The sequence below is a fragment of the Gorilla gorilla genome, chromosome 18, assembly GCF_029281585.2.
Source record: "Gorilla gorilla gorilla isolate KB3781 chromosome 18, NHGRI_mGorGor1-v2.1_pri, whole genome shotgun sequence".
Lineage (NCBI taxonomy): Eukaryota > Metazoa > Chordata > Mammalia > Primates > Hominidae > Gorilla > Gorilla gorilla.
Genome location: NC_073242.2, coordinates 21,112,250 through 21,136,205, shown reverse-complemented (window position 1 = coordinate 21,136,205; position 23,956 = coordinate 21,112,250). Strand labels below are relative to the sequence as shown.

The window sequence follows — 23,956 nt, the reverse complement described above, 5'->3', positions numbered from 1 at the left end:
CTCCCAAAAGCCCAAGAGCTAGCTTGTAGTATGTGTGGGCAGGCTATTCCCATGCTGTCAATATGATTACTGTCGTGGTGTATTTCATGATAAAGATTCTGAGCTTCAGCCATTTAGTGACATTGGGAGAAACGAAGTTGGGTATGTGGGAAATAGAGGATGGCAGATTCCATTTCCTGTCATAGTAGCACTTTAGGATTTTTTAGCCAAGATCATGTTTACATATTGTAGTAAAGGCATCATTATTATTCAGCTACTGAGAACTAGAATATTAAGAGGCTGCTGGCAAGGCAAGCAGTTAATTTTCAGTTGAAATTGCATTAAATAAAAAGTATTTTCTTGCTTTGTTGGAAGCACGTGAATTTTTTTAAAAAGCTGCTGGTTTTCCCCATTTACAGGTTCTGTGCAGAGTAATGAGATGTGTGACGGCTGCAAACCAGGTGTTTTTTTCTGAGGCTGTGTTGACAGCTGCTAATGAGTGTGTTGGTGTTTTGCTCGGCAGCTCGGATCCTAGCATGACTATACATTGTGACAAGGTCATTACATATGGATTAGACCAACTGGAGAATTGCCAGACTTGTGGTACCGATTATATCATCTCAGTCTTGAATTTACTCACGCTGGTATGTGAATTATTCTTTTCCTTTTTAATGTGTTGGTTTATTCAGGCCCTTAAATGGATATGTAAGAAATGAAGGGCTTTGTCTGGGTATGGTGGCTCATGCTTGTAATCCCAGCGCTTTGGGAGGCCAAAGCAGAAGGATTGCTTGCATCCAGGAATTCTGGCACAGCTTGGGCAATGTAGTGAGACCCCATCTGTACAAAAAGTCAAAAATTAGCTTGGTGTAGTGGTGTGCACCTGCAGTCCTAGCTACTCGGGAGGCTGAGGGAGGAGGATCGATTAAGCCCAGGAACTTGAGGTTGAAGTGAGCTCTGATTGTGCCACTGCACTCAGCCAAGGTGACAAAAAAGGCCCTGTCTCCAAAAAAGAAAAAAAATAAGGGCTTTGCTTTATTATATAATTTTTTAAGAGTACATTCATCAGTCTTATAATCTGTGCTTTCATTTTAGTGTCTATTTACTTTTATTTTTAATGCAATTTTTTTTTTGAGACAGGGTCTCACTCCGTTGCACAGGATGAAGTGCAGTGGCATGATTTTGGCTCACTGTAGCCTTGACCTCTTGGGTTCAGGTGATCCTCCCACCTCAGCCCCCCAGGTAGCTAGGACTACAGGCGTGCACCACCACACCTGGCTAATTTTTTATATTATTTTGTAGAGATGGAGTTTTGCCATGTTGCCCAGGCTGGTCTTGAATTCTTGGGCTCAAGCAATCCACCTGCCTTGGCCTCCCAAAGTACTGGGATTATAGGCATGAGCCACTCTGCCAGGCCTCTATTTTTAGTGGTTGATAGCTAGTCTCAGTGTAGCTTTACTCGTTTTTTCTGAGGAAACATTGCTCTACGCACCAGATTCTTTCTTTTTTTCTTTTCTTTTCTTTCTTTTTTTTTTGGTCACAGGATCTGGCTGTATTCCCCTGGCTGGAGTGCAGCGGTACAATCAGAGCTCACTGCAGCCTCAAACTCCTGGTCTCAAGTGATCCTGCCACTCAGCCTCCCGACTATCTGGGACTACAGATGCATGCCACCATGCCTGGCGAACCTTTATATTTTTTGGAGAGAAGGGGTCTCGCTACATTGTCTAGGCTGGCCTTAAATTCTTGGTCTCAAGTAATCCTCCTGCCTTGCCCTCCCAAAGTGCTGGGATTACAGGTGTGAGCAATCACACCTGGCCTCCTTTAATTTTTTTTTTTTTTTTTTTTTTGAGACAGAGTCTCGCTCTTTTGCCCAGGCTGGAGTGCAGTGGTGCAATTGTATTTTTAGTAGAGACGGGGTTTCACCATGTTAGCCAGGATGGTCTCGATCTCCTGACCTCGTGATCTGCCTGCCTTGGCCTCCCAAAGTGCTGGGATTACAGGCGTGAGCCACCGCGCCCGGCCGGCCTCCTTTAATTTCTTAACCATAAATATCCTCCCCCCACTTTTATTATGGACATTCTGAAGCACATAAAAATAGGGAGCATAGTATAATAAATTTGTACATATTTAACACTCAGCTTCTATAATTAGAAACAAATGGCCCATCTGGTTTCATCTAGGCCTCTTTGCTATCCTTTCATCTCCAACTGGATTATTTTAAAGCAAATTCTAGATGACATTCTGCTGAGCATTTCTGCCAGAATTACACCTCTCTTTGCTAGTGTGAAAAAATGCCCATGATAACTGTAAAATACGTGTGTCCTATTTAGGTGTCTAAACACTTTAATGTCACAGTATTAAGGCCTTAAAATATAGCTTAGATATATTTTTCTAAATTAAAAGACTTTATTTTTTAGATATACAGAAAATTGAGCAGAAAACAGTGAGTTCCCATATACCTTCTTCATCCCAACAGTTTCCCCCTCATTAACATATTGTGTACTGTGGTACATTTATTACAAAGGAGTGAATATTGATATATTATTATTAACTAATTTTATAGTTTACTTTGTGTTATGTATTCTATGGACTTTAACATGTGTAATGACATGTTTCCCCTATTACCAGTATCATGCAGGATAGTTTCACTTCCCTAAAAATCTTTTATGTTCTACCCACTCCTTCCTCGTTCCCTCTCCCCACTCCTCCCTCCCCCCATCTTAAGCCCATGGCAACCCCTGATCTTTTTACTGTCTCCATCGTTTTGCCTTTTCCAGAATGCCATGTAGTTGGAGTCATATAGTATGTAGCCTTTTCAATTGGCTTCTTTCAGTTACCAGTGTGCATTTAAGGTTTCTTCATGTCTTTTTGTAATTTGAGAAGCTCATTTTTTAAAAATTTTATTCTTTTAGATTGTTGAACAGATAAATACGAAACTGCCATCATGATTTGTAGAAAAACTGTTTATACCATCATCTAAACTACTATTCTTGCATTATCATAAAGAAAAAGAGGTAAGTAATACACTGATAATGAATTTTGACAACTTGAGTCACTGAAGAGTTGGACCTAATGTTGCTTACCAGGCTATATAAGTGAAACTGAGTGAAATGTGAAATGTTTGATTTAGAATATAGTGATTGTATTTGTTCTTTTAAATTTATATTTCTTGATAATCATACTGAATACTTTCATGAATGGTGTGCCAGATACTCTTTTCAGACTATGCATCTTTTGCTGTTATTAAATTTATTAAATTTTCATAAGGGTAAAACAAGTTGACACATTTATAAAGTTATAAATTAAGTACTGTATATTTGGTAAACAAAAATGACTGGCTTTTCAACCACCCCCTAGTCAAATCCACCACAGACTTTCCTGGTAGATTTAAGAAACCCAGTCTTAAACTGCTGTTTGCATATGTCTTTTGATGTTGATTATTTAAAAAAAAAAAAAAATGGCCATTTCGGAAATTTCCTATTGACAGTTTTCATTTGTAGTACTCTTTATTTGTGATAAAACTTAATAGATTTGAAATAGCATAGTGATCTGTGTCAGTTTTCTGATTGGTTTTTAAAAAATTAAAATATTAAGTGCTACGGACAGTGAATTGATCGATCTTAAATTTATTTGTATCATCAGCACTAATACAGATAGTGATTTATTTTCCATATAATTTTAGAAGATTTATTTTCCATTTATCACTTCCTTGAATTTTTTGTTTTTCAGGTTGTTGCTGTAGCCCGTGCTGTTTATCAAGCAATGCTCAGCTTGAAGAATATTCCTGTTTTGGAGACTGCCTATAAGTTAATATTGGGAGAAATGACTTGTGCCCTAAACAACCTCCTGCACAGTCTGCAACTTCCTGAGGCCTGTTCTGAAATAAAACATGAGGCTTTTAAGAATCATGTGTTCAATGTAGACAATGCAAAATTTGTAGTTAAATTTGACCTCAGTGCCCTGACTACAATTGGAAATGCCAAAAACTCACTAATAGGGGTGAGTCTTTAATTGTAATGACTTTGTTTTATCCACAGTTAAGCCTTTTCTCATTACGTATTTATGTATTTCACTGTCTTGTCAACATGTCTGCAGAATCAATGTATGTAACAGACAGCCATATTTAAGACATGCCTGGATAAATAAAATTGGTAGGAATGTTTTCTTGCCATTATATTTAACTTTTCTTCTTTTTTCCTTGACAAATCTTGATAAGTTTTTTTATATTAGTTTTATTTTCTAGAAAATGTCTTATGAATTTCTCCTATTTGCTCTAGCATGCTTACAGAAAATGTCAGTGTTTCTTACAGCTCAAATTTGTATAGTTGTTTTAAAATGCGGTCTCTTTCTTCTTCCCCTGGTACTTTTTTCTTTCTGTCTACTGAAGTTAGTTCTTATACATGATCTTATATTTTGGCTGTCTCTTTTTCCCTAGGAACATTCATACAGGTTGAATATTCCTTATCTGAAATACTTGGGACTGGAAGTGTTTTCGATTTTGGATTTTGGAATACTTTTTTTTTTTTTTGGAGATAGTGTTTTACTCTTGTTGCCCAGGCTGGAGTGCAATGGCGCGATCTTGGCTCGCTGCAACCTCCGCCTCCCAGGTACAAGCGATTCTCCTGTTTCAGCCTCCCAAGTAGCTCGGATTACAGGCATGCGCCACCACGCCTGGCTAATTTTTTTGTATTTAGTAGAGATGGGTTTTCACCATGTTAGCCAGGCTGGTTGTGAACTCCTGACCTCAGGTGATCCACCTGCCTTGGCCTCCCAAAATGCTGGGATTACAGGTGGGCACCATCATGCCCAGCCGGAGTTTGGAATATTTTCATAACACTTACTGGTGAGCATCCCTAATATGAAAATCCTAAATCTAAAATGCTCCAAAATTTGAAACTTTTTGAGCACCAGTATGATGCCCCAAGTGGAAAATCCCACACCCGACCTCATGTGATGAGTCCAAACTGTTGTATGCACAAAATTATTTAAAATATTGCATAAAATGACCTTCAGGCTATGAATAGAAGGTGTCTATGAAACATAAGTGAATTTCGTCTTTAGACTTGGGTCCCATCCCCCACATATCTCATTTTATATATATATGCAAGTATTCTCCAATCCAAACATATACAAAGTCTGAAACACTCCTGGTCCCAAGCATTTTGAGTAAGGGATACTCAACCTGTAGTCTTTCTTTTGGTGGGGGGGGGGGGGGGGGCCTTTTTTTTTTTTTTTTTTTTTTTTGGAGACAGAGTCATGCTGTTGTCAACTGGGCTGGAGTGCAGTGGTGCAATCTCGGCTCACTTCCACCTCTGCCTCCCGGGTTCCAGCAATTCTCCTGCCTCAGCCTCCTGAGTAGCTAAGATTACAGACACCTGCCACTACAACGGGCTAATTTTTGTATTTTTAGTAGAGACTTGGTTTCACCATGTTGGTCAGGCTGGTCTCAAACTCCTGACCTCAGGTGATCCACCCGCCTCAGACTCCCAAAGTGCTGGAATTACAGGCATGAGCCACCACGCCCAGCCCGTGTTTTTTTTTTTTTTTTAAGTAATTCGACGTGGCCCTGCTCTTGATTTGTATTTATTGTTTATGGTTTGTGTATTTCTTCTTCCTATTGGACCACACAGAGTTGAAAAACATTATTTTTAATAGAAAATAATAGGTGTAGGCTGGGCACGGTTGCTGACACCTGTAAACCCAGCACTCTGGGAGGCCAAGTCAGGCTGATCACCTGTGGTCAGGAGTTTGAGACCAGCCCGGCCAACATGGTGAAAGCTCGCCTCTACTAAAAATAGAAAAATTAGCCAGGGGTGGTGGTGCACACCTGTAATCCTAGCTACTTTGGAGGCTGAGGTAGGAGAATTGCTTGAACCCAGGAAGTGGAGGTTGCAGTGAGCTGAGATCACACCACCGCACTCCAACCTGGGCTACAGAACCAGACTCTGTCTCAAAAGAAAAAAGAAAGAAAGAAAGAAAGAAATGGATGTAATTAGGGAATAAAGTTTTTAGGAGGAAGAAGGTAAAATTTGATGTTTGCGCTTCAATGTGCTCCGTGTTGTTTGATTGGATTGCCTTGTATAATTCCATAGCTGCTTCACTTATTACCAGTTACAGCTTATGTTTGAAGTCACAATAAACTCTTCTTCAAACATGAAAGCTTGATTTTTGAGGAAAATTATTCACATTATTTACAGATTCAAAGATGTTTATGTCTTGTACTCTAGAAATAAGGAGAAAGTGGGTGGGGATGGGGCAGTCAGGTGGAATGGAGTGTCTTGGCAGTGTAAAGGAAAAAGATGGATGGAAAAGGTGTAGGGTGGCAGGGTGTGCCTTTGTTTCCTTATTGAACAGGGCACCTTGCCATTTGCAGTATATGGAAAATTGAGGAAATACAGTCTACTTCCGCAAAAGGCACATACAAAGGGCTCTGTTTAGACCAGAGATCAGCAAACTATGGTCTGTGGGCCAAATACAGCCCAGCACCTGTTTTTTGTCTGTTATTTTAAGTGTATAATTCACTGATTTTTACTATATTCACAGAAGCGTACAACCATCACAACACTAGTGCCTGTTTTTGTAAAGAAAGTTCTCGTTGGGCTGGGCGCAGTGGTTCACGCCTGTAATCCCTCGGGAGACTGAGACAGGCAGATCACCCAAGCTCAGGAGTTCAAGACCAGCCTGGCCAACATGGTGAAACCCTATCTCTACTAAAAAAATACAAAAGTTAGCAGGGCGTGGTGATGGGCACCTATAATCTCAGCTACTTGGGAGACTGAGGCAGGGGGAATTGCTTGAACCCCGGAGGTAGAGGTTGCAGTGAGCTGAGATTGCCCCATTGCACTCCAGCCTGGGCAACAGAGCGAGAGACTCCGACTCAAGAAAGTTTTCTTGGAACACAGGTACTCTCATTCCTGTGTTTTGTGTGTGGCTGGTGTTTTGTTTTGTTTTGTTTTGTTTTGAGAGAGAGAGTCTTAACTTTGTCATCTAGGCTGGAGTGCATTGGTATTATGATCTCGGGTCACTGCAACCTCTGCCTCCCAGGTTCAAGCGATTCTCCTGCCTCAGCCTCCCGAGTAGCTGGGATTACAAGTGTGCGCCACCATGCCCAGCTAATTTTTGTAATTTTAGTAGAGATGGGGTCCCGCTGTGTTGCCCAGGCTGGTTTCAAACTCCTGGGCTCAAGTGATCTGCCCACCTTAGCCTCCCAAAGTGCTAGGATTACAGGTGTGAGCCGCAACACCTGACCTGTGGCTGTTTTCTTACTGTAGCGATAGACGAGGAGTTGCTGCATTGCATAGAGATGCTATATTGCACGCAAAGGCTTTAGTGACTTCACAAAGAAGTATTTGTCCCAGGTGTAGTGTACTAGATCCCTTCCAATCTGTAATTTTAATTTAAAAATGTCCAAATACCCCTGTTTTGAAGGATAAACTCTGTATGCTTGTGCTTATTTTGGAGAAGCCATAAACTTACTTTGTTTTGTACATGATCAGATGTGGGCGCTATCTCCAACTGTCTTTGCACTTCTGAGTAAGAATCTGATGATTGTGCACAGTGACCTGGCTGTTCACTTCCCTGCCATTCAGTATGCTGTGCTCTACACATTGTATCCTCATTGTACCAGGTACTGTATTCACAAATTTTTCTTAAGAACCCCACAAAACATTTTATTTTTTTAATGGATAGATTTTGAAGATGTATGTTGATTTAACTTTGGACTTGCTTGCTTTCTTTGATTAAAGATGAAAAGATAATCTATGCTTTGTCTTTCAGGCATGATCACTTTATCTCTAGTAGCCTCAGTTCTTCCTCTCCTTCTTTGTTTGATGGAGCTGTGATTGGCAGTGTAACTATGGCCACAAAGAAACATTTCTCAATTATATTAAATCTTCTGGGAATATTACTTAAGAAAGATAACCAGGACACGAGGTAACAGATATTATATAGTATTAACCATTCCTAACTTTGTTAATTTGCCTTTATAATTTGAGAATAAGAAATGTGGATTACAAAAAATTTAAAAAAATGTGGATTATAGAGGTGAGGTAGAGCAGCTTCTTTATTGTCAAACACCTTATAATTTGGTTTTATTATTTAATCTAGGCTTTCTTATTCTTTCTGAAAAGAAATACATGAAAAACCTCAATCCCCCACCCCCAGTGTTTCATAGAAGAATATATATAGATTTTTAATATTCTTTGCTTTTTTTTTTTTTGAGACGGAGTTTTGCTCACTGCAACCTCTGCCTCCCAGGTTCAAGCAGTTCTCCTGCCTCAGCCTCCCAAGTAGCCGCGATTACAGGTGCCCGCCACCACACCCGGCTAATTTTTGTATTTTTAGTAGAGATGGTGTTTCACCATGTTGTTGGCCAGGCTGGTCTTGAACTCCTGACCTCAGGTAAGCCACCACGCCCGGCCTCTTTGCTATTATCATGGTGCGTTGGGAGGTTTTCTTAAAAGGCACACAACAATTTTGACAGTAATTTCTATAGTTTCATTTTTTATTTTTATTTTTTATTGTTTGAGATGTTTGAAAAACCAAGAGAAAACCAATGTAAGAAGACTAGGCTTTTAACTTTTTTTTTGTTGTTTTTTTTTTTTAATGTACAGTCAACTGTATATTTTGTGTTTCAGGAAACTGTTAATGACTTGGGCTTTGGAAGTAGCTGTTGTAATGAAGAAGTCCGAAACATATGCACCTTTGTTCTGTCTTCCGTCTTTCCATAAATTTTGCAAAGGCCTTTTAGCCAACAGTAAGACTCTGTTTTTTTTTTTTTCTATTTTGTTTATCGATCCTTAAAAGGGTCTTTGGTAATGGGAGATGGTCATCAATCGAGCTCTTTTCCTGACCTGAAGATGTGTAATCCTCATTTTGATGACAGATACACAGTCTTGATTTTTTTTCATTCTTAGTATTAGAAAAATGTTTTGAAGTGATTGTCACATTTTTAAGCTAACATGAATGTTTATAGTTTGCATATACTTTTACATTTTCTCTCAGAAAAAGTTTTGTGTGATGACCCATCAGTTACATTACGTGGGTTTTGTTGAATGTGTCATTTTTCCAAATGTGACAGTCAATGAGGATTCTGGACAAGAACAGTGCCTAGTCTATAGTAGGCACTCACTCTTTGTTGAATGAATGAATGGATTCAGATAATTATGACAAACTGGGATATAATTTCTTTTGGCCAGCTGAAAGTAACTGTCTTTTAATGTTTAATAGCTCTCGTTGAAGATGTGAATATCTGTCTGCAGGCATGCAGCAGTCTACATGCTCTATCCTCTTCCTTGCCAGATGATCTTTTACAGAGGTATGAAATTAAGATCATGTCTTTTGACATTAACCCTAATAACCTGGAACTGTTAACACACCTGCTTTGTCTATTTCGTTCTTTCATAGATGTGTTGATGTTTGCCGTGTTCAACTAGTGCACCGTGGAACTTGTATTCGACAAGCATTTGGAAAACTGTTGAAATCAATTCCTTTAGATGTTGTCCTAAGGTATAACAGTTGTTTTGGAGCAAAGACATTCTGTGATATTTACAGCCTCTACTGGTTGTCTACTTTAGGAGAACACAGATCACCTATTAGAGCATTAATGACACATCTTTTATGGCCCTGCTTGTCAGTGATTGAAGTGATGTCAAATAATCAAATTTTGCAGGTCTGCAAGAAAATTAAAAATTTTTAATGAGCTTTATAGGCTCACAATAATTAGTATAGAATAACTCATGTAGTGCCAAAATATGTTTCTTAGTAGCTCAGATATTTGAAAAACTAAACAGCAATCTTTTATTGTTTTTGATCAAGTTGATTTGGGAGCTTTTAAGAGCCTAAACTTGATCCTTTTGTAATACATAAGCATAATGATTGGGTTTTTATGTTCACATGTTTGATATGCCTCCCTCAAATCCTCTTATGATGTCGGCACATGACCCATCTGAGGTGAATAAAAAAAGGATCTAAAGTTGTAATCACATCTCTGTATCCATTTGAAAGTCTCAGTTTTACTATATTTTTACCTCCAGTGAGTTAATAAGTAAATAATCCACTTACAGTATGTGCTAACCTTTTAAGCTAAAATATTTTGCATAACAACTTTGTTTTCTGTCTACAGCGATAACAATCACACAGAAATTCAAGAAATTTCTTTAGCATTAAGAAGTCACATGAGTAAAGCACCAAGTAATACATTCCACCCCCAAGATTTCTCTGATGTTATTAGTTTTGTTTTGTATGGGAACTCTCATAGAACAGGGTAAGGCATTTCTTTGACTATTTTATCTGGGAAAGATAATTTTAAGATTCCCTTGACTTTACATGCAGTTTTGAAGAGAAAATATGTTTGGGGGTGGCAGAGTATCAAGTAACATTCTTCTCATATGGGTTATTTCAGTTTTCATCAATAGGAAAATTGCTTTGAAGATAGCATCTGTAGAAACAAAAATGGGCTTTGAAATGGAGTAATGAAATGTGGTTAACAGTTAACTGATGTGATGTCATTAACACTTTGGGGAGTGGGGTGGGGGTGGAGATATTCTAGAGATGCTTAGTTGCGTTGAATGAGTTTCATTCCTGACTGGCATGAGCCGTTTACCCTAATCATCCTTCCACACTGTACCTCATCCTGTTAACTATACAAGACCTCAAAATGAGAGGGGGGGACATAATGCTTCTCAATTTCATAGGTTTTGCCTTTTTTTGGAGTAGGGAAAATTACAGTTCCTTATTCCCATTCCCCTTGCATTTTTTTTTTTCATTATTAAAATGAAGTTGTCATTGTCTTTTAAATATGAAACTACTTTTCCCAGGAAGGACAATTGGTTGGAAAGACTGTTCTATAGCTGCCAGAGACTGGATAAGCGTGACCAGTCAGCAATTCCATGCAATCTCCTGAAGACAGATGCTATCTTTTGGCAGTGGGCCATATGGGAAGCTGCACAATTCACTGTTCTTTCTAAGCTGAGAACCCCACTGGGCAGAGCTCAAGACACCTTCCAGACAATTGAAGGTAACTCGCTCAAGCTTTATGATGTGAATACTTTCAAAGCCTTATTAAGAAATAATGGATTTTTAAATCTTTGTTAAAGATTTGAGGGTATATGATTTTTTTGAAAAAAATAATTTTCAGGTTTGTTTGTTAGAATAAGCTTTCATTGAATAATTGCATTGGAAATATGTTTGTTTTTTTTCCAAAACTTATGGGAGTTGTGTGGAAAAAATATATGTTTTTTTCCCCTAAAATGAAAGATCTTTCATGTTGGGATTTTTTATTTTTAAATGATGGGTAGACAGAGGATACTTGTTAAATGTGAATTTGTCATAAAAAACTCACACTTATTCTAGGAACTTTAAGATTTTTAAAAATTCAGCATGTTGTCTTTGCTTTCAGGTATCATTCGAAGTCTCGCAGCTCACACATTAAACCCTGATCAGGATGTTAGTCAGTGGACAACTGCAGACAGTGATGAAGGCCATGGTAACAACCAACTTAGACTTGTTCTTCTTCTGCAGTATCTGGAAAATCTGGAGAAATTAATGTATAATGCATACGAGGGGTGTGCTAATGCATTAACTTCACCTCCCAAGGTTGGTTTCCGGGAGATAGTGTTGTTTTATAGCAGTTTAATGGTCACAGCTGGCAGTATGTGCAGAGCTGAAATCACAATAGACTTGTGTATTTGGTTTATATATAGGTGAGACATCCTTACCTACAAATTGAACCAGTCCTGAGCTTTTCTTTCTCTTATCGTAAAGGTCATTAGAACTTTTTTCTATACCAATCGCCAAACTTGTCAGGACTGGCTAACGCGGATTCGACTCTCCATCATGACGGTGGGATTGTTGGCAGGCCAGCCTGCAGTGACAGTGAGACATGGCTTTGACTTGCTTACAGAGATGAAAACAACCAGCCTATCTCAGGTAAAGTGGTGTGTTTGAAATTCATTTTAAGTCTGTTAATAAGAAAAACATGGTTTAATTCCTTTGGTATGATTTAATCTATGGATAAAATAAGTTAAAGCTTGGATTCATTTTCAAAGGTTTTGATCCTGTATTTTGTAAAAGCAACAACTGCCAGAGTTACCTATTTTATTCGTGTTAAAACAGTGTTAGAAGTTAAAATAATGTTCATGTTTTTGTTCATGTTAAAACAATATTCATGTTAGAACACGTTAAAACTATATTTCTTCCGTGCAAAGTTTAGAACTTTAAAGGTAATTCTGAAAATTTGTTTATGGGGGAAATTATTTATTTATTTTTTTGAGACACAGTTTCACTCTGTCACCCAGGCTGGAGTGCAGTTGTGCGATCTCGGCTCACTGTAAGCTCCGCCTCTCGGGTTCAAGCCTCTTCTTGCCTCAGTCCCTGGGATTACACGCACCCACCACCATACCCGGCTAAGTTTTGTATTTTTAGTAGAGACAGGGTTTCACCATGTTGGCCAGGCTGGTCTCGAACTCCTGACCACAAGTGATCCGCCCACCTCGGCCTTCCAAAGTGCTGGGATTACAGGCATGAGCCACTGCACCTGGCCAGGAGAAATTGTTTTTATAACGTATGACAAATGCTTGAGTAATTCCTGGCTTGAAAGTGGGCTCACAATAAATAACTGGAATCCAAAAATAACCAAATGTTTAGCAATTCAGGTAATGTCAAGCAGTATTCAAACACATGAAGTTAATCATTCCTTAATTCCTGTTTATTTATATTTAATTTTTGCTTTCTTTTTACTCCATGTGTTATTCCTACAGAGGTCACAGGTTAAATGTTTTTGGGTAACTTTGGGGTGGGGGTACAAACATCCATGTGCTGCTAAGGTTCTGTTAGTCACCCTTTGTGGCTATTTTATATGTAACATTTTAAAGAATTCTGAGCTAAATAATGTGAAAATTGTGACAATAATTGTTAAATACATTTGGCTTTAAGCAGGCACAGACTGTGATCAGTTGTAAATTTTATAGGGATTTATGTTTTAATGGTATTGGGTGACTAACTTTTCTGAATGCGTTTTCAGGGGAATGAATTGGAAGTAACCATTATGATGGTGGTAGAAGCACTATGTGAACTTCATTGTCCTGAAGCTATACAGGGAATTGCTGTCTGGTCATCATCTATTGTTGGAAAAAATCTTCTGTGGATTAACTCAGTGGCTCAACAGGCTGAAGGGAGGTAGTTTGGAGGGAAGGAAATGGGTGATAGAATTACTTTATGTTTAAATTCTTTGTATTACTCACTGACATTGTAGCCACATCTTAAAACAGCTTTGTTTGCTTTCAGCATTGAAGCTTGCTATAAATCACTTCACCAGGAGGCATCTTCAGTTTGTTCTTTAGTTAGCAGCAATACTGGAGTGCCTTTCTTATTTAAGAATTAGTGGCAAATCACACTGTAAAACAAGACCTGTCAGTTGTTTTATAAATGCTTTTGAACTTGATCCCTAGTTGAGCTCCTTCCCCCTCAGAGTCTGATACCAGTTACCCTTTATTGTCAGAGTATTTGCTCATTAGTCCTGTGAACTCTACATTCAGACTCATTGCTTCCTCCAGGTAGAGGAGCTTGTACCATAATATTCTGTGTCCATTTATGTTAGTTTAATGAAATCTTGCGAATTTAGGAAAATAAAAGAACTGCTCATACTTCCATATCTTTGTAGTAACTTCTGTTGTGTGTCCTTTTGTAGTCCCATATTTCCTTATCCATATGCTTTGTAATTCTTTTTTCTTTCATGTCGTTTTCTCCATTCTTCACCAGAACATCAGCGTACATAGGCACATGGTTTTATGATCTGTCTTTCCCACTCAATATTTAAAAAAACAAAATTTGCCATGTTAGGTAGGCTGGGTTCAGTGGCTTACATCTGTATTCCCAGCACTTTGGGAGGCCGAGGCAGGTGGATCACCTGAGGTCAGGAGTTTGAGACTAGCCTAACATGGTGAAACCCCGTCTCTACTAAAAATACAAAACATATTAGTGGGGTGTGGTGGCACATGCCTGTAATCCCAGCTACTTGGGAGGCTGAGGCAGGAGAATCGGTTGAACCCGGGAGGCGGAGGTTTCTGTGAGCCCAGGTTGTGCCACTGCCCTCCAGCCTGGGCAACAAAAGCAAAACTCTGTCTCAAAAAAAAAAAAAAAAAAAATTGCCATGTTAAATATTCTACAGTGTTATTTTTAATAAAGGTTTGTATTTATGAGCGTACCATAATTTAATATTTCTTACTGTTGGGCATTAAGGTTGTTTCTGATTTTTTTTTTACTAAATGTAGCATAGCACTTAATATCTTTGCTTATATTTCTGATTACTTTCTTGGAATCCATTCTCATAAACTGATTTACTAGAAGAAAGGCTGCCAAACCATAAGTCTTATGATATATTCTATTGCTAAGTTACTCTACAGAAAAGATGGCTGCAATGTATACCCTTAATAATAGAGTACCCCCTTCCCTTCATCTTTGTGGATACTGAGAGTCACTGAGAAACAAGAATGCTGCCACCACCATCAGCGAAAATAGTTATTGTACTCTACATTTCTATATGTATTAATGACTAATAGTAGAAGTTGCCCCATATAGTGACCTTTTGTGATTTTTTAAAACATGGATCATGTCTTCATGGCCTCTCAATTTTTCCTGTGTTAATCTGTGAAATTTTATTCAATACTAAGATTGTTGATGCTATCCAATTTCTTGATTTATAATTTGTTTTTAATGTTTAGTGTTGTATTTCAGCATTGTGCATCTAGATCTGTTACTTGTGCATCTTTTCTTGCATTTTATCCTACAAAGCCTTTCCACACACTGACATCAGTTACTTATCAATATTTTCCACTAGTTCTTTTATACTCTTACTTTTTTTAAAAACATTTAACCACTTTTAAATTTAGTTTCATGGTTGTGAGGAAGACATCAAACCTCCCCCCCACCATAGTCAACTCACTGTTTTAGCTCAGTTTATTCTCGCACCATTTTTTTGTGGGAGGGGGGAAATGAGATATGTGTGCTTAAAATAACAGCCTCCTTTGGGGCTGGGCGCAGTGGCTCACGCCTGAAATCCCAGTACTTGGGGAGACTGAGGTGAGCAGATCGCTTGAGTCCAGGAGTTTGAGACCACCCTGGCCAACAGAGCAAAACCTTGTTTTAGCCAGGTGTGGTGGTGGGCGCCTATAGTTCCAGCTACTTGGGAGGCTGAGGTTGGAGGATTGCATGAGCCTGGGAGGGCAAGGCTGCAGCGAGCCATGATCATGCCACTGCCCTCCAGCCTGGGTGACAGTAAGACTGTCTCAAAAAATAAGTAAGTAAGTAAAGGCCAGGCACGGTGGTTCATGCCTGTAATCCCAGCACTTCGGGAGGCCGAGGCAGGCGGATCACCTGAGGTCAGGAGTTCAAGACCAGCCTGGCCAACATGGTGAAACCCCGTCTCTACTAAAAATACAAGAAAATTAGCCGGGCATGGTGGCGAGCGCCTGTATTCCCAGCTACTCAGGAGGCTGAGGCAGGAGAATCGCTTGTACCCAGGAGGCAGAGGTTGCATTGAGCTGAGACAGTGCCATTGCACTCCAGCCTGGGCAAGAAGAGCAAAACTTCATCTCAAAAAAAAAAAAAAAAGTAATTAGATAAAGAAAGAAATAAGACTGCTTCAATTTGCTTTTCAGGTTTGAAAAGGCCTCTGTGGAGTACCAGGAACACCTGTGTGCCATGAGAGGTGTTGATTGCTGCATCTCCAGCTTTGACAAATCAGTGCTCACCTTAGCCAATGCTGGGTGTAAGAGTGCCAGCCTGAAACATTGTCTGAGTGGTGAGCATTCAGTATTTTTAAATAAAGCAAAAGTTATAGTAATATATTTCGTACTGATGATCTTATCGTGTTTTTAGGTTTCTGTGCCCTTTGAAATATTTCTAATTGATCTGAATCTCTCTCTTCTTATTTTATAAAATACTTTCAGGTGAATCCAGAAAAACTGTGCTGTCCAAACCGACTGACTCTTCCCCTGAGGTTATAAATTATTTAGGAAACAAAGCATGTGAGTGCTACATCTCAACTGCCGATTGGGCTGCTGTGCAGGAATGGCAGAACGCTATCCATGACTTGAAAAAGAGTACCAGTAGCACTTCCCTCAACCTGAAAGCTGACTTCAACTATATAAAGTAAGGCTTTCTGTTTCCAGTTATAAAACAAATTTCCAATAACTATGATGTTTTTCCTATGGCAAAAAAGTATTAAAATTGGTCATATGCAGTAATACTCAAAATGGTTATATTTCTAACTTACTGCCATTATGAAAATGACAACAGGAAACTGACATCAGAGATGAGGAGGGAAGGTATTTGTATAATGGGAAAACACTGCTGAGATAGTCATTTGGTATTAATTTTCAGAACCTGTCGTTCTAAAACCTTAATACAGTTTGAAGATTATGCCAGAGTGAATATAAAGAAAAATTTGTTCTGCTTTAGAAAGAATCACATTTGATGGCTTTGTTTCTAAATGAGGTCTGAATATATCAAAAACATTCTAATGAGGACAGACTTTGTGAACATCTGTAAATTAAACTTTCTTCTCATTCCTCTGTGCTTTTATTAATTCTGTAATTCAAAACTGAGCACTCACTCTGTTGCAGACACTTGGCTGGGAAGATAAAGGTCATTAGACTTTGTCTGATACCCTTGCCTTCTACTGCTAAATGGGTTAATGTGTAATTGCTTCACTGAGCATGTGCTATGACCCAGGCAGCACATAAAACAGACACAAATTCCAACCTTTTAAAGCAAAGATTAGATAAAGATTATTGATAGCAGGATTAATTGGACCTCACTCACCTTTTCTGTGCCATAAGGAAAGCAGGTAAAGCTGACCTTCTTTGGAGGGAAGACACAAGGTCAAGACATGCCCATCAGGATGCCCTTTGGGCCTAGACCTGATGTGAGAATGATGGGCTTGGAGTGTTCTGGAAATAGCTGCGAGGCCTGTGTGTTTAGGAGCGCCTTAAACAGTAGGATATAAGGGCAGAGAAGTAGCTGGGAACTGAGAAAAGAACTTTGGCTGTTATTCTAGTAAGACTGAAAATTTCAGGTGGGATTTGAACAGAGATGTGTTGTGATCTGACTTGGTTCATTCTGCTATGGTGAAGAGACTGGAGGTGGGGGGCAAGTATGGAAGCATGGAGACCATTAATTTATGGGGGCAATGGTAGAGGGAAGAGAAACAATGCTATTAACTGGAGTAGGAGCACACAGAGAACAAGCCATGTTTTAAGATTTCTAATGAAATGTGCAGATGAGATTGTTGGGTAAGCTGTTAAGAATTGGATTTTGAACTAAGGAGAAAGTCTAAGCTTGAGAGAATTGCAGATGATTAGTACACAGAAAAGGCCCTCTTTCCTTTTCAGTCTCTATACTCTAGAGCCTTTGTAAGCAACCAAACCAGAGAGAAGCCTCTGGAGAATAGTGAGTGAAGAGGAAGGAAGGCCTGGGTCAGAATCCTAGTTTAGCATTTTTGTGAAAGGATAGAAGAGGAAGCCATTCAAAAAAATACAGGGCCATTGAGAAGGGAAGTGCCCTAGATATAGGACATCCAGATGGGAGTAGTCAGCCTTGTCAGATGCTCTAGGGATTATAAGGAAAAAGAGTTTTGTAGAGAGACAGAAGAAGCTAGATTGAATACTATTGAGTGGTAGAGACATTTGAAAATGAAAAGCTTGAGGTAAGTTATTTGGTCAGTGAGTTTTTCTTGAAGTCGAGGATAGGAAGCTGTTGCTGGAGGGAAATATGAGATGTTTATTTTAAATGTTGGAGAGATTATGTTCTTTTGGCCAAGGGGAAGGAGCCACTAGAAAGCAGAGGTTGAAGAAACAGGAGAAAGAACATTGATAGATTAACTGGCCCTCACCTTTTCTCTGCCTCAAGGAAAGCAGTCAAAGTTGGTATAGACAGAATTTCGGCAGTGTATGGTGGATTGGGGGTAGGGGTAGAGGAAATTAAAGCCTGTGTTTTTTTGTTTATTTGTTTGTTTTTTCTGAGGACTGAGTCATTAGCTGAAAGCATAGGGCATGATAGAGCATAGTGGGGACTTGGGGAACCTGCCACTGGAGAGGACTTAGGACCTTTTAATGGCAGAAATGATGACTGTGTTGGCAGCAGTTCATCAGTGCCCAGTACTCAAGGGTCCCCCTGAGAAGCCAGTGGTTGCACTGATCTAGGTAGAATCAGGCACAGAATAAGTCAGGTGATGTGCCTTTCTAGCACTGGCCTCAGGCTGAGTTATAAGGGAAGTTACACAGCGAGAGGGACAGGCAAAGATGGAAAAGAGAGAGAGTGAGAAACAGTGTCTTCTTCCTGGCTGGAGAGCCCGTGTCATGAAAATGGGGACAGGGTAAGGGACCTGAAAGGAGCAGCATAGAAGCTGGGAGGATGAGGCCTGTCTTCCTGGCATTGATGCTGCAGGACTACAGGAAAGAATTTCAGAGGTGTCATTATTTTTCATATAAGCAGATGAAAGAGAAGAATTCTTTGAAAAAAGAAAAGTAGGTGAAAAAGGGAGAGACGGAGGGATGCCAGCAGTGAAAGAAGCCAGGACTGAGATACAAGATTGTGATGCTGGGAGAGCTGCAAGGGCTCATGCTGTAGGTGAGGAGTGAGGCTGCACAGGGAGCTCGCTGGCAGCTTGGAGAGAACTGGATGTCAAAGTTGTCCTGCAGAGGTCTACTGTCAGTGTGTTAGGCTCTGAAGAGAACAGGCTGCAACACATGAAAACAGGAAGGAGACACAGGGGCGAGTCAGCTCCACCAAAAGTCTGTAGCTGTGACTTTCTGGTTTGCCACTCCAATGTGAGTACTAATTAAGTGGTAGTCACATCTTCAACATAAAAACCAAAATAATGGCATCCTCGTGGAAGGAATTTTGTCAGAAAAATGCTGTGTACTTTGCTGTCTTCCTAGGATTTGTTCTGTTTTTGTTTGTTTGTTTTTTTTAATGGTTCCACAGGCTGCATAGGAATACAAGCTAACCAATATTTTAATTACAGATCATTAAGCAGCTTTGAGTCTGGAAAATTTGTTGAATGTACCGAGCAATTAGAATTGTTACCAGGAGAAAATATCAATCTACTTGCTGGAGGATCAAAAGAAAAAATAGGTAGGTATTTGAGAAAATAGTTTTAAAGTTATTTTAGTGGACAAGTTGCTCAAAATGTTTGGCTTAGTATATTTTACTGGAAAATCTGGAAGTTATTTTACATTTTTTGGGGGGCAGAATCCCATGTGAAGCAACAAATTTAGGGCTGCCCTATTTATGTTTGATTTGGGAAATGAAAAGCACTTAAAATTAAGTCAAATAAAAAAAATGACCACCTTAATACTTTGAGATTTATCTAGCCATTTTGTTTGATAAAGGACAAAGTAGTGTTTCAGCTAAATATTTTTCTTGATTTTCATCTTGATGTGGCTCATTAATTAAGTTCTTTATCACAAATGGAACACTTTATAAAATGTTATTAAAAAGTTTAATGAGTATTCTGGATTGAGCAAGATTTGCTAATGCAGGTCTAGATTTGTCCACTTAAATAGTAGATTGACTTACCGATTTTCTTTTTTGTTGAGACAGAGTCTCACTCTGTTGCCCAGGCTGGAGTGCAGTGGCGCGATTTCGGCTCACTGCAACCTCCGCCCTCTGAGTTCAAGCGATTCTCCTGCCTCAGCCTCCTGAGTAGCTGGGATTACAGGTGTCTGCCACCGTGCCCAGCTAATTTTTTGTATTTTTAGTAGAGACGGGGTTTCATCATCGTGGCCAGGCTGGTCTTGAACTCCTGACTTCGTGATCCACCCACCTTGGCCTCCCAAAGTGCTGGGATTACAGGCGTGAGCCACCACGCCTGACCTCGACTTACTGATTTTTGAGCCTTTGAAGGCAACTGCTTTTTAGGGGTCTGAGATACAGTAATTTTGTATGAAGTATGATTTTTATATAGCTCTCAGTAATGCTTATAGTGTTTAAGTGCCTGAAATATTAAAGGAGCTGTTCATTGGTGATTAGTTTTTAATAATGCCAAACATAAATCAAAATTTATAATAAAAGCACATTAACTTAGTGACGTTTCATTTAACTTCTGTAGACATGAAAAAACTGCTTCGTAACATGTTAAGTCCAGATCCAAGGGAACCTCAGAAATCCATTGAAGTTCAATTGTTAAGAAGTTCTGTTTGTTTGGCAACTGCTTTAAACCCGATAGAACAAGATCAGAAGTGGCAGTCTATAACTGAGTAAGTTTACTCTTACGGAGGTAAATGTACATTGTGTATATCATGTGATAAACATACATGGGGTGAAGAGGGCTGGAAGGAGAGTTACTAGATTACTAAATACTAGTGCTAATAGCTTCATTTTAGTTGTAGAAGTCATATGATATATGAATGCTGCTTGCCAACAAAAACTGAGGTTGAAATGAAATAAAATGTAAAAATTCCCAAAAGCAAATGTCTTGACTTGCTAATATCATTTTATTATAGAGCAGGCTGCTCCTCTTACTGCCCCCTAACTTTGGATGTCAGTTTGATAGCATCTTATCAATTGCTTTATTCTTTGAGTGGTTATGAATTGTAATTTTTATTAATTGGCAGTAAATATTTTGTTTCAGAAATGTGGTAAAGTACTTGAAGCAAACATCCCGCGTCGCTGTTGGACCTCTGAGACTTTCTACTTTAACAGTTTCACAGTCTTTGCCAGTTCTAAGTACCTTGCAGCTGTATTGCTCATCTGCTTTGGAGAACACAGTTTCTAACAGACTTTCAACAGAGGTCTGTATATTTTTACAAGCACACTCTTATGACTATTAATGGTCATTACTGTAGAACAAAGACCTTATTTTTTGTGTTTTTTGAAATAGGATTTGTAGTTGGGCAAGCTGGTAAATCCAGAAATCTAACATGCTGTTTTCAGGCAGTCTTTCATTTGGGAAGTACATGGGGCAGATGGAAGAACCTGAGATAATCGCAAGGATGGCAAATTGCTCAGTTTTTTCTTCTATTTTTGGGGTGGGAGGTGGTGTATGTAAAGACAGTTCCTTTAGGCGGATTACGTAAATTTTAGATTTGCTGCAAACAAAGATCCCTCCTCTTCATCCTAAATGGGGTAAAGTTCAACCAGAGATGGGGGCTTCTGAATGAATGATGATCTTCGAGAACTTCATAGTAAAGCATTAGTTGTAATGTTTTTCTGCAGTCTGCTTTATAGTAAATGTGCTGTGACTTTTTTTTTGTAATGTGCTTTATTAAATATATTGATAAATTAGACTTAATATTCTGAAGAAGATTTCCCTTCAAAACAAAAGGCTTTCTCTTACTGTGTGCTTGCCTCTTGTGAGTAGAAGATAAATGATGTAAGGGTATAGTGTAATAGGTAAAACTACTGCAATCCATCTGAAGTAGCCAAACTATATTGCAGTCTTGGACTTAAGACTTGCTATATATCTGCAAACATATCAACAGCCTGTTTTACGTTGAGTAATTTTGGTTTTTCTCTGGCAGGACTTTCTTATTCCACTCTTCGGCGAAGCTTTACGTTCATGTAAACAGCATGACGTGAGGTCATGGATGCAGGCATTAAGGTATACTGTGTACCAGAATCAGTTGTTGGAGAAAATTAAAGTTAAGTGGTTTTCCTTTTTTTTTTGTAAGAGAAAATTAAAGGTGGTTTTTTTTTTTAATTTTGCTTTATTGAGGTTTATATTACACATTCTAAGTGTATGGTTTGATGAGTTCTAACATGTCTTCACTTGTGTGACCACCAATAGGATCGAGATACAGAACAGCGTCTTACCCCAGAAGGTTCCCTTGGGATCATCTCCTCATTTGCCCCTGTCAGCAGTTACTGATTTGCTTTCTGTCACTGTGGATTAGACTTGTCTTTACTAAAGTTTCATGTACGTGAAATCATAACGACATGTTCTCTTGTGTTTGGCTTCTCTTGCTCAGCATGATATTTTTAAGGTTCACCCATATTGCATGTATCAGGAATACAATCCTTTTTATTATTGAGTAGTGTTCTATTGTATGTATATACCACAGTTTATTTCTCCCTTCATCCTTTGCTAGATTTTGGGGTTTTTTCACATTGCGCTCTTCAGTATAAACCTGCTCTCAACATTCATGTGCAAGTCTTTGAGTGGACATATATTTGCGTTTCTCTTGAGTGAATGCACCTTGTTGGGTCACGTGGCTTAACTGAAAAAAATTTTAATCACTGTGGTGCATATGTAGTGATTATTAGTGATGATCTCATAATTTTATTTTCTTGATGATTAATGATGTTGAGTGTATTTCATTTGTATTTTAGTTTGCAAATGTTTGTTCAAATTCTTCACCCGTTTTTAATGAAGACGTAAGACTTATTTTTGTGTTCTGAACGTAAGTTCTTTGTCACACAAAATGTGCTATGAATGTTGAGTTTTAAATACTCCAAATGAATGGCTAGAGAATTACTATTTGTAGAAATATTTATATGTCAAAGGGATGCTAACAATTTACTTTATTGCTCTAAAATAGAAAAGTTGCCAGAATGCTGTGGAGTTTTAGTGGAAAACATGATAGCTGGTGTTACTGAGTAAATTTGAGTATTAAATGTCAGTGTAAGCTAACGGCCAAGATAGGGACCACTGCAGGGTGGTTACTTGCAGCTATGACTCAGCTGGTCCTTCACTGCCAAACATACCTGGGGTTGGATCATTGGCCTGACGTTTGCAAATTGAGGAACCTTAGGGCAAATCAGTGAACTTCTGAACTGCCTTCGTCTTCAGTTATATGGGGATTTCCCCACTTTTGAGATACTTGTAAGGATTATATGAGATGAAGAGATGAGACAAGGTATATAAAAGTCCTAGCACAGAGCGTGTCATATAATATGGCTTCACAAGTACCCTCATCTCCTTTCCAGTCGTTTTTTGTTTTTGTTTTTGTTTTTGTTTTTGTTTTTGTTTTTGAGACCATCTCACTCTGTTGCCCAGGCTGGAGTGCCTCTTCATTTTTATTTCTTTATTCAGCAAGTATTGATCAAATGTGCTTTGTACCAGGTTCTGAGCTCTACGTTGGGATATAATGGTGATCAAGGAGATTGTAGATTCTGGCAGGGAAAACTTGACATCAAACACGGTGACCCGACATAGTGAGACCCTGTCTCTACTAGAAGATTTTTAAAAATCACCTAGGTGTGGGCCGGGCACGGTGGCTAACGCCTGTAATCCCAGCACTTTGAGATGCTGAGGCGGGTGGATCATGAGGTCAGGAGATCGAGACCATCCTGGATAACACGGAGAAACCCCGTCTCTACTAAAAATACAAAAAAATTAGCTGGGCGTGGGGGCGGGCATCTGTAGTCCCAATTACTCGGGAGGCTGCCGCAGGAGAATGGCATGAACCCGGGAGGCGGATCTTGCATTGAGCCAAGATCACGCCACTGCACTCCAGCCTGGGCGACAGAATGAGACTCCATCTCAAAAAAAAAAAAAAAAAAAAAGAAACCAAGGATATAGAATAAAACAAGAGTGTAGATTTGGGCATTGAGGCCTTCAAATTGGATTGTTCCCAATGTCCAGAAGAAAAAAAAAATTTAGAAGAGACCCAAATCAGAAAACAAAAGTTGGGCTGAATTCAATGCGAATTATTTTGTAGCTCAATATTAATACTGCTTATGTCAGCTGAATTTCAGCCTTTCAATAACAGCTAGTCAAGTATTTTTTTAGTTGGTTCCTATTGATCGTCATCTTATTTTAGTGGAATCCATTATATTGAAGATGTCAAGTTCCTCATTTCCCATACAAAGAATGTGAGATTCATCTTTCTTGAATCTTTGCTAAGTGTTTAAGGGGACTTTTGGCATCTTTTCAGGAGAACTATAATTGGGCCCTCTAACTAAAAAGTCTCCTATGCCCCTTAGATAGATGAGATTTTTTTTTTTTGACCTTGTACCCACCAACATTGGTGGGAGGCTC

At 39.0% G+C, this 23,956-nt stretch overlaps 2 protein-coding genes, 1 non-coding gene and 1 pseudogene across 11 annotated transcripts in view; all 4 read left to right on the top strand.

Moving 5' to 3' along the window:
- Nucleotides 1–398: 398 nt before the first annotated feature.
- LOC129527585 (serine/threonine-protein kinase SMG1-like) lies at nucleotides 399–23,485 on the top strand. 2 transcript variants are annotated; one of them, XM_063699534.1, is made up of 19 exons: nucleotides 399–623; nucleotides 2,889–2,990; nucleotides 3,706–3,975; nucleotides 7,473–7,603; nucleotides 7,753–7,908; nucleotides 8,613–8,731; nucleotides 9,205–9,292; nucleotides 9,382–9,483; nucleotides 10,100–10,240; nucleotides 10,794–10,993; nucleotides 11,375–11,571; nucleotides 11,740–11,904; nucleotides 12,998–13,152; nucleotides 15,633–15,775; nucleotides 15,924–16,125; nucleotides 19,001–19,110; nucleotides 20,087–20,234; nucleotides 20,609–20,768; nucleotides 21,498–23,485. In XM_063699534.1, exons 3-19 carry the CDS (start codon nucleotides 3,739–3,741, stop codon nucleotides 21,732–21,734), a joined length of 2,691 nt encoding a protein of 896 aa, XP_063555604.1. In that variant the 5' UTR covers nucleotides 399–623; nucleotides 2,889–2,990; nucleotides 3,706–3,738; the 3' UTR covers nucleotides 21,735–23,485. The 2 variants fall into 2 exon arrangements, with proteins under 2 accessions (XP_063555604.1, XP_055221435.2); XM_055365460.2 differs by lacking the exons at nucleotides 399–623; nucleotides 2,889–2,990; nucleotides 3,706–3,975 and adding an exon at nucleotides 5,518–6,878.
- Nucleotides 3,982–5,175, top strand: LOC129527589 (zinc finger protein ENSP00000375192-like; annotated as a pseudogene).
- On the top strand, nucleotides 9,825–9,928 carry LOC115931156 (small nucleolar RNA U13). The gene has a single exon (XR_004067704.1). It is a non-coding gene; the product is annotated as a small nucleolar RNA U13 (small nucleolar RNA).
- The window catches only part of LOC115931102 (titin-like), a 40,506-nt gene continuing 38,045 nt past the window's right edge, over nucleotides 21,496–23,956 (top strand). For 4 of the 8 annotated variants that reach the window (XM_063699528.1, XM_063699521.1, XM_063699526.1 and 1 more), the window contains exon 1: nucleotides 21,496–21,577. The gene's annotated coding sequence lies outside the window, so the exon portion shown is untranslated. Of the gene's footprint in view, nucleotides 21,618–23,956 lie in introns of all 8 variants that reach the window. The other 4 variants (XM_063699527.1, XM_063699525.1, XM_063699529.1 and 1 more) reach the window with 2 other exon arrangements.

Excerpts from the sequence above, each read along its gene's own strand:
- LOC129527585 (XM_063699534.1), top strand. The coding sequence starts at position 3,739 with ATGCTCAGCTTGAAGAATATTCCTGTTTTGGAGACTGCCTATAAGTTA. Across the intron at positions 7,604-7,752 it reads TTGTATCCTCATTGTACCAG|GCATGATCACTTTATCTCTA; the intron begins GTACTGTATTCA and ends TTTGTCTTTCAG. Across the intron at positions 8,732-9,204 it reads CAAAGGCCTTTTAGCCAACA|CTCTCGTTGAAGATGTGAAT; the intron begins GTAAGACTCTGT and ends AATGTTTAATAG.